This window comes from Emiliania huxleyi (assembly GCF_000372725.1).
Source record: "Emiliania huxleyi CCMP1516 chromosome Unknown EMIHUscaffold_125, whole genome shotgun sequence".
NCBI classification, from domain to species: domain Eukaryota; phylum Haptophyta; order Isochrysidales; family Noelaerhabdaceae; genus Emiliania; species Emiliania huxleyi.
The window spans coordinates 304,834-314,251 of record NW_005201338.1 but is presented as its reverse complement, the minus strand read 5'-3'; the positions used below and the strand labels follow the sequence as shown (position 1 = coordinate 314,251).

Genomic DNA, 9,418 nt, shown 5'->3' with positions numbered 1-9,418 from the left:
CCCTTCCCCAAAATCTCAGAAAGAAAGAGAAAGCGGATAGCAAACAAGAACACAACGCAGTCTCTCACATGACAAGCGATCCCACGTCAGCGATTGTGGGGACTACATGATTACATGAATGAAGGGTGCGGGGGGGGCGTCCGCAGAGCTAGGCGGCGCGGGCGCCCCCCACTGGGGCCGAGCGTAAGAAGCCGTTTGCCACTTGCTTGTTCTTGACCCAATTGGCGCGCGCTGGGGAGTTGAGCCAGTCTTTACGCTCATTGCGCGCCTGCTTGTTGATGTTGTCGGCGTCGCCCGCCACCGCCGCCATGGAGATCTGCTGCGTGTGGTGGACGACGAAGGAGGAGGTTGTTGCGTCTCCGCTTTCTCTTCCGCGCTTTGCCTGTTGTGTGAATAATGCGTGTGCCGAGAGAGTTCCGTTGTAAAATTCTCTTTCGCGGTGTACCTGTGTTAGTGCCAGTGCGCGCCAGTCCCGTGCCCAGTGTAAAGAAAGAAAGAAAGAAAACACACACGCCAAACGAGGGATGGGACGAGGACAGGGTCCCCACCTGCACGAGCATAAATAAATAAATAAATAAATACAACGGACATCCCAAGCTAGGGCTGGGTCGAGGACAGACACGTCCCCACCTTACCAGGATTTTGCAAAAGCGAGGGGGGAGGGCGCATCGCCGCGCGGAGAGGGCTGGGCACAGGGCACAGGGGATCTCTCTCGCATAGGATATGCACTCGGCGGCACGAGGGCAGGGCTGGGCGTCCTATTTGTGCTCCCCCCCGGACCCCTCGCTCTCGGGCACTAACCATCTGACCACTCATCGACGGGGCTTGGCGAGCGGCCGCGCTGCACGAGCAGTGTTGTCGACGGAGTTTTTGTAAATTTCTCTTTCGCTGGCCTCGCCCGGCTCACCACTCGCCTCGAGCCCTCCCTCCCTCGCAAGCAACAGCCAGAAATGATCCAGGAGATGGACCCCCCGTCGCCGTTTCGGCTGGAGTCCTTCGGAAACATGAGCCGCCAAGTCGAGCATGCGATCCAAGAGCAGCAGCAGCGCATGCAGCACGCCCACCGCCGCGTCGACGACGCAGGCGGGCGCATCCGGCAGCTCGAGAACGGCGCGTGCACGCGTGGGCCGGCGCCGCGCATCTGACGCCACTGCACTGACCGCCAGAGGCCCCTCCGCCGCAGAAAGGAGGGAGATCGAGGCCCAGATCTCGCACTTCCACGCCGCTGACAAACGGTCGGAGAAGGAGCAGCAGCTGGTGCTCGAGGCCCTGAAAGAGCAGACCCAGGAGGCGGCTGCGAAAACCGCGGAGCTCGAGGCTGAGTGCAAGGGATTCGAGGAACGCGTGGAGCAGGACCGGCTGGCGTACGTGAAACAGCTCTACGGCAATGCTCTCTCGTTTGACAAGAAAAGGCGCGCCCTGTTTGATGAGACGGACTCGGAGCACACAGGCCTGCAGCTCGAATTGGTGAAGAAGCTCGAGAATGTCAATCGCCTGACCGGCGAGGTCCTCCGACTCGTCAACCGCGGCGAGACGCAGAACCTGAGCGCGCCGGATGCGCCGTACTGCAAGTGGACGGCGCTCGATGAGATTGCGCAAGAGTGGACGACGCTGCGTCAGATGGAGTGAAGACACCCTACCAGAGATCAGCGCTGGGGCCGAGGGCGCCCACCGGTCCAAAATTGGACACATGTATCGACTCGCGAGCGCGTACGGCGGAACGTCGTGGGGCGCGTCGCGCGAGCCGAGCGACGGGTCACGGGACCGGCACTGTGCCGGTGACTGAGAGGCGCGCAAGCAACGCCGAGCCGAGCCGTTGAACTGCCCTCGCCTGTGTTTTGGCCTTTTGGAGTTTGACGGCACACGGGTCTTGGCGTCACCACAACACCAGGACAGAGATCGAACAGAAAATCTGTCTTTCTGCTCGCGGCCGCGGGCGGTGCGTGCAGTGTGATGCGCGCGGGGGGCGCGCGGTTTTCTTGCACAGTACGATTTACGAAGCCGTAAAAGCGACCTGAAATTGATTAAGTCTCGAACGATCTTCTACGTGTTATTATACGGTATGAAGGGCTCACTACGTATCACTGACGTACCGCCAGCACCACGACGCACGAGTCAGAGGATCTCTCACTCTGCTCTCTGGATTCCGACAATCGGGGTTTCTTCCCCCACACGTGTCTCTCGCCTTCCCATGTGCCATGGCGTCTGCACTGGACTGCATATTTCGTAACGCGCCAGGCAATGGAAGCGACCCGAGGCCAAGCCTCCTCCCAAGGCACCCACACGTTTGAAAGTTCCTTTGGCGACTCCAAGCCACAACGACAAGGGTCCTTCCACACGTCCTACCACAACTGTGCCCCGGCCAGGGCCACTACTGGCCCCTGCATGCGACTCCCTCCCGACCATACAAGCTCGGCCCTCATCTTTTATTCTTCTTCTTCACTCCATTCATCCCGCCACCGCCGCCGACGTCGAACGAAGAGGGACATCTATCACGAGGATCGAGGTTGTGCCTTGTGCGTCGCCCATCCGTTGGACCTGGTTTTGCGAGATGGTGAGGTGTGGGCGAAGAGATGGCTAGCACGCAGAGGCCACATACGTACACTTGCGCCCTGCTCCTCGTCGGCACCGAGAGGACCGCGCTAGGCCCTACACCGTCAGATTGCACCGCCGGGCGATCCGCTCGATGCCCTTGGCGAAGCCCTAGCTAGATAGATCTGGTCCGTCGACAGTCATCAGTCGGTCGGCTGTCGGAGGCAGGCGCATCTTGCGGCCCCTCCCTCGAATCCGTACTAACTATAGTGTGTTCGAGAATTGGACGGTGTTTTGACAAGCAAGCCCCTCCCTCCCTCGCTCGCTCGCTCGGACGGACGCACGCCCGCTCCCTCCCGCGTGCGACCCCTTCGGATCCGTCCGTACTAACTATACATAGTACTAGCAGGCTGGCTCGCTAGTCGCTCGCCGGGCCCGCGCAGCACGCGCGGGCCTTTTGCGTTGTGGTTGATAAGGTGGCACCTTCGACCTTGCGTTTCTTTTCTTTGTATAGGCTGTCCTCCTTTTAAGTTTTGACCCCCCGCTAAACGCGCGAGGCGGTGGCGGCGGTGGTGCGGGGGATTGACAGGGGAGGCGGCGGAATTGACAGGGGATGGGGCGGCCACGAGCGGAGCGGCGGCGAGAGGGGGGGCGGCGGCGAGGCGCCAACGAGCGAGGAGGTCCTCACACGCGGGTGTCACATACGTTGCCGGCGTCTCTGAGTGCGGCCAAACGACCCGATTTATCAGTGAGACCCACAGTAACCTAGCTCACAGACAGCGAAAAACCTAGCTTATAAAACCCCCATTCGTGTGAGAGAGGGATTGCGCATTGGGCTAAGAGGTATTCTTAAAAATCCCTGCTTATGCATCAGTGCCAATATCAGTGCTGTGCGTATTGAGCTTTTTTGTCGCACAATTCTTACCGCTTGTCTGTCGTTCTCCATGTCGCCGTGGCGTGTGGCAGACGGTGAACGAGCTAGCTAGCGTGCGGGGAGAGCGGCATTGTGCACGGAGCTAAGTGCATTGTTTGCCGTTCTTAGCGGAGTCGCTTAGGCGGTTCCGGTGGTGTGCCTGTGATCATCGACGCTGAACGGTCACGAAACCCACCCCACCACACTGAAAGACCACCGGCCAGTTGACGACACACTCCCAGGCGCCCGCCGATGAAGCTGGGAGGATGTATGGAGGAATGGTAACGACCTCTCCGGATTGGTTGAGCCCCGGCATCGACGGCGGGAAGAGGGAGGATCCCCGCCCCTATCCCCCAGTTGAATCCCCGAGAGGAGAGGCAGAGCCTCTGGCGCGGTGAGACCACCCGTAAGCTCTCAAGGCCGACCTCCCATCTTCCTCTCTCGCACAGGGCCAGTTCAATCCCCGAGAGGAGAGGGCAGGGACAACGGGCAGTTCAAACCACAAGCGGCAGCGGCGCGCGCGCGCACACACAAAGACGCTGCCCCCTCACACCCCGCACCGCACATCACACACCCCTCGTGGCCGTTCTTCAGTCTGCGGCCAGGGCGCGCTGCACCGGGCCGACCTGCGGCCGTCGCTACGAGCGGCGGGGCTCACCGCGGGGCAGCGCGCCGACGACGTCGAATGCGCCGCCGTGGCATCGCGGCGCCGACGACCAGGCTCAGAGGATGACCCCGGGTAAGTGTTCCCGTGCCTCGACAACTGCCGCTGGTAGGCGCGCCGCGCCAAACCATGGCGGGCGCGCCGCGGCCGCGCGCAACCTTCGTCACAATGCCAACCGCGCGCGGCCGTCGACCGGCAAGCACACGCCTCGACTCGGACACGGTGTTCAGGGGGCAAGGGAGAGGGGCTGGCTCCTAGCCCGAGAGGGGAGCTTCCGAGACCCACTACAAGACCACGCACGCATCATCCCGCGGCCTGGCGGTCGGCGGGATTGCAATCAGTCTTCGCGTGCCGCCTGTCGTTCGCTCGGGCGCCTTGGGCGTCGGGGTGGCGAGCAGGGGACGCGGCTCTGAGCGCCCAGCGACGCGTGCCGGATGGAGTCCGGCCGCGGGTGACTAGGGAAGTTCGCTCAGGATGTGTGGCAGCCGCCCCGTTGGCTGAGTGTCTTGTCTTGTGGTTCTGTGTGTCGCTCCTGTATGTGACCGTCATCGCCCGTCTTGCGTCCACCCATACCGCGTTGGTGTCCCAGTCGTTGGTCGGACTGTGTTTCGCCGTCCTATCTATCTATCTATCTGTGATTGTGCTAGCACGCGCCAGTTCGCACCTGTGTCGAGCCTGTCTGCTGTGAGTGGAGCACTTGGAGCACTTGGAGTGCAGTCATTAACCGCACATCCAGGGCCAGGCGGCAGGGAGCTCAGAAGCGCACCCAGCGGGCCGGATGATTGGCATCGGGTTACGGGCAAGAGAGCCCTAGCCCCGGGGGTGCGCGTTCGCAGGGAAAGGGCCGTAAAGTATACACGGGTCCCCGAGGGTTAGCTCTGCGCTCCAGGTAGGTAGGTAGGTAGAAAGGTGAAGAACAGCCAGGCTCGGACTGGACACCAACGCGGTATGCGTGGACGCTGGACAGATGATGACGACACGCACGAGCGACACACAGACACAAACAGGCTCACAAGACACACAGCCAGCGGGCTGCCACACACCCTGAGTAGGCGTACACATAACTCAAGGCCATATCCTCCCTGTCGCCCCCCCCAGCACTCCAAGGTGCCAAGAGAACAAACAAGGGCACAACAAACAACAGACAACAGGAAGTGACATGCGAGGCTAGAGCAGGCTACCTTGCTCTACCTCCAGCAATCTCTCCGGCCGGCGAGGCACGGGCGAGACCGTGTGTGGGGTCTAGTGAGGTGTCTATGGACGCCCTCCTCAGAGGCTAGCTGCCTACTGCTAGCCCTATCTCGCACTCACAGGCGATGACAATCCAATGTATGAGTGTATGCAAGCAGAGGCGCGTGTGCTAATTCTAGGCCGCACGTCGTGGCACTATGACGGAGGTAGACGTGCGACCGCAGCGCGCCCACCACAGTCTCGGTGGTGCGCGCGTGTTAGCGATAGAGTTGCGGGGAGAGCCATGCCCGACTTTTCGAAGGCGAGCCCCACGCCACGGATGCCAGCCGTGCTTTCGCGGGAGTCGTCTCTCGAGCCGCGTCCCGTCGGCACTGTCCCCGAGTAGCCCCGCCTTGGCGGCACACACTCTCGACCAGGACAGTCCGGCCTACGGGAACGCGTCGCGCGCCGGCGACGATTGCGGCGTGGTCTTTGTGAAGCGAAGATGGCACGGCCACCGCCCTGCATCGCAGACCGGGCAAGGAGGGGCCTACTCCCGTTCCGCGAGGAACAGGAGGTCTCCCCCCCTCCCCCGGCCTGAGCAGCGACGGTGGAAGGCAGCCCCTTGAGTCGAGGGCGGGGTGGGGGGGGATGATGCGTAATCAGTAAAAAAATCTACTCGTAACTGCTTGCAGCCTACACACGTAGAGCCGTACAGTACACACATGCTCATGCATTTACACGGTAAATATACGGTACAGTCGGGAACGGGCTACGGCCCAGGTCGCAGGAGAGGTGCTCGGACCACCACAATTTCAGACTTGTTTCTCGAGATAGCGTCGCAATCTTTTGATCTCGGGTTTCTTGAGTCCCACTCCGAGCTCGCCGAGGTCTGCGTCGTCGGCCTCTCTGAGATCAGTCAGCTCATAATATCCGGCATCGTGCAGCACACTCGCATAAGCGGTGAGCTTAGCGTCCTCGAGAAGCGCCACCATTGCCCGCCCTCGAGGAGAGTTCATCGGGGATGCTTGCACCGTCGACGCTGACTCGGCCGCTGAAACTGACATGGAGGAGCCCATTGAGCCCGCCTCGCCTTGTACGGCGGCGGCGGCCGAAGCGAAGGGGGACGGGCCGTCGGTTCGAAGCGACTCTTCGATGCCGTGCGCCAGGTCACGATCTTCAGCCACCTGCGACCGTCCTTCCGACGCCTCGAGCGCCTGCGCCAGCTCCTGCTGCGCCGTCGGGAAAGGAGCCTCGATAGACGTAGACGCCGTCGCCGTCCCCGCCGTCCGCGCCTCTGTCTCCGCCAACGCTGCTGTTGCCGCTGCCGCCGCTGCCGCCGCTGCCGCCGCCGACATCACCACCACCGCCGCCTCCGTCGGTGACGGTGCCGGTGCCATCGGTGTGGACGTAGCACTCGGCAGCAGCTCGAGTGCGCACTCATCAAGCAGTCGTGCATAGCCGCGGCACGCGTGGTCGTCGATGTGCGACGTCAGCGGCGCATCTGGCCGAATCCGCAGCAGCTCGGAAGGGGGTCGCTCGACCGCTCCCGGCAGCGCGCGGAACTGGCCAATCATGTCAAATGTCGGCATGGCGTTGGAGACGGTAGACAATGCCTGGCTCTTGCCCAAACGGCGAGCAAAGGCGAGCAACTTCTCAGCATTCGGCTTGAACAGGGAGCGTGGCACGATGTCGTTGCCCGACACGTAGGTCAAGAACCGCAGCTTAGCCGTCAGCACGATCTCGGGCGGGCCTCCGGCGACGGTCACGAGCGGGGCACCAAATCCGACAACGCCGGCGACCCGCTGCGAGAGAGTCGGCGCAACCATGTAGAAGGCGCACATGGCGTACGCGCCTCCGAGCGAGTGGCCGGAGAAGTAGAGCGGCAGAGCGCCGGCGTCTGTCGTCGAGCGGGCGATCGCGGACTCCACAGCCGCGATGTGCGATCGCAAGTTGCCAGAGATGCCGGCGTGGAGCTTCAGCCCGCCGCCGGCCTCGCGAGACACACACGCAAAGTCCACCACCCATTCGGTCGGGGCCTCCGTGCCTTTGAAGACGAGAGCCACAAAGTCGCCGTCAGCGCGGCCTGCGGTACGGAAGACTGCCCACTGCGGCACCTTCCAGGTGCCGCCGCCAGCAGAGCTGAAGTGCAGCACCTCCACCTGCTCGTCGACACTCGGGTCATCGGCGCTCTTCAAGAAGAGCACCTCACCCGCGTCGTGTCGAGAGTATACCTCATCGCTCAGCCGAGCCAGGAGCGCGTGCCGCGCGATCTCCTGCGCTGCAGCCGTGGGACGAGGAGCGCCACGCGGGGGCTGCGGGGGCTGCGGGGGCTGCGGGCGGCTTGATGGCGCTCGTAGCGTCTGAGTCGCCTCGAGCTCCGAGCCATGGCGCCGGAGCTCAGTCGTCAGGACCGATGCAAGAAAGGCGTAGCTGTCTGTGGTTTGCCTTTGGGTATCCTCCCGTCGCTCACGCGCCGCTTCCTCTGAGGGATCGGCAAGCTGCAGATCGATGTCGAGCCATCGTTTGGCACTCGCTTTCAGCCGTCGCACGCGAGCACCGAGGCGCACAATGTTGATCTCTGCACCATCCGAGACAACATTACCGCTGAGGCGATCCAGCAACGCGACAGCATCCGACAGCAGTACCTGTCCTTGCTCGCCGGCGGCACGGATGTCAGCCTGGGAAGGCTGGAGCTGATCAGGGGGCAGGCTGGCTGCTGCCTGAATGCCATCGATCCAGCTATCGAGTTGACTGACAACAGCTGCGCTCACCTGCCGCCTCCAGACCTCCAGCTGGCGACGAAGACCGCGCTCAAAGTCTCGGATCCACCCGCTCTTTGCCTCCTCGCACTCGCGCACCCACTCCGCAGGCAGGTCGCGTCCGGCCTCGGCCTGGTAGACTTGAATGCCAGCAGCCACTGCACTCGGTAATGCACTCCTTACCACCGGGGCTAGGAGCGGCGCAACGGCGCCGCCGGTAATCGCTGTTGCAATGACTGGGAGCGCGCAGAGGGCGACGATCTCGAGCACAGCCCCTGCAACTGCACCCGCCACATTCCGCGTGACGTTGGGCGTCGTGATACTCGAGGGCGCATCGGTGATTGCAGGCGTTTGCAGCTGCGACGACGAAAGCAGCAGCGAGTGGACGGAGCCGGGAAAGTGCTTTCGAAGCAGCTCGGCCAGCTGCTCACCTGCACGCTCGAGATGGTCTCGCATCTTATTTCCCGCCATCTCCCACCCTTGGTAAGGGGCAAGCGTCTGCTGCAGCTCGGCAAAGCGCTGCTGCAGGCGAGCTGAGAGCTGGTCGATGGTGGATCCCCCGGCACACATCTTCTGAAGCTCGAGGACCAGCTCCGTCAGCCCCTTCCGCATCCGCGTGGCAGTCTCTGCGATTGCGTCGGAGCACTCGGACTGCATCGCGTCTAGCGCTGCATCGAGAGTCCCCTTAGCTGCCACGGAAGTGCGTTGCACGTCGGCACGCCACTCTGGATCATCCGCGTTTGGCCTGACTCCGCTCAGCAAGCCGTCCTGGTCGAGGAGCATGCCAAGCAGCTGGGAGAGGTGCTGCGCCAGCTCTTCGCAAACCCTCCCAGCACGTCGTCTGGCCGCATCGCGCATGACTAGCTCGTCGACGGCATCCCAAAAGGCGTCGATCCCGGATAGGCGGCGCAGGGTTTCGCGAGCAGTCGACTCGTCCTCGTCGGACGGCAGACCCGCAGTCTCAAGCGCGGCGCGCACTCGCGCAGCACGTTGCCGATCCTTCGAGAACTCGAACCAGTACGCGGAAACGAAGTGGACATCTGACTCTCGGAAACCGGCCTGAACGAAGATCCGCCGTGCGTCCGCCATACTTGCCTCCATAAGGGCGGACAGGTCTTGGCTGGGATGGTCTTCACCGAGCCGCGTGTACTGCTCGTCGAGCTTCGTGATGACGATAATTGGCTGATGGCCGCTGGCCTTGATTTGCCGCAGCGCCTCTTGAAGCGGCTCGAGGCTGAGGTCGATGAAGGAGGCGATGACGATGGGCACGTCACACTTGCGCAGGTGGCGCTCTGCGATGTCGCGTCGGCTCTTGTCGGCCCCAAGCCCAGGGGCGTCGATGATGTTGTACCGCGGGCAGTCGGCGTCTACCGTGAC

The 9,418-nt window shown here is 62.7% G+C and overlaps 1 protein-coding gene across 1 annotated transcript; it reads left to right on the top strand.

The window, feature by feature from the left end:
- Positions 1–909: 909 nt before the first annotated feature.
- EMIHUDRAFT_440393 (hypothetical protein) lies at positions 910–1,926 on the top strand. The gene is made up of 2 exons (XM_005789787.1): positions 910–1,110; positions 1,184–1,926. The coding sequence occupies exons 1-2, from the start codon at positions 951–953 to the stop codon at positions 1,627–1,629; spliced, it is 606 nt and encodes a 201-aa protein (XP_005789844.1). The 5' UTR covers positions 910–950; the 3' UTR covers positions 1,630–1,926.
- The last annotated feature ends 7,492 nt before the right edge of the window (positions 1,927–9,418 follow it).

Excerpts from the sequence above, each read along its gene's own strand:
- EMIHUDRAFT_440393 (XM_005789787.1), top strand. The coding sequence starts at position 951 with ATGATCCAGGAGATGGACCCCCCGTCGCCGTTTCGGCTGGAGTCCTTC. Across the intron at positions 1,111-1,183 it reads CATCCGGCAGCTCGAGAACG|AAAGGAGGGAGATCGAGGCC; the intron begins GCGCGTGCACGC and ends CCTCCGCCGCAG.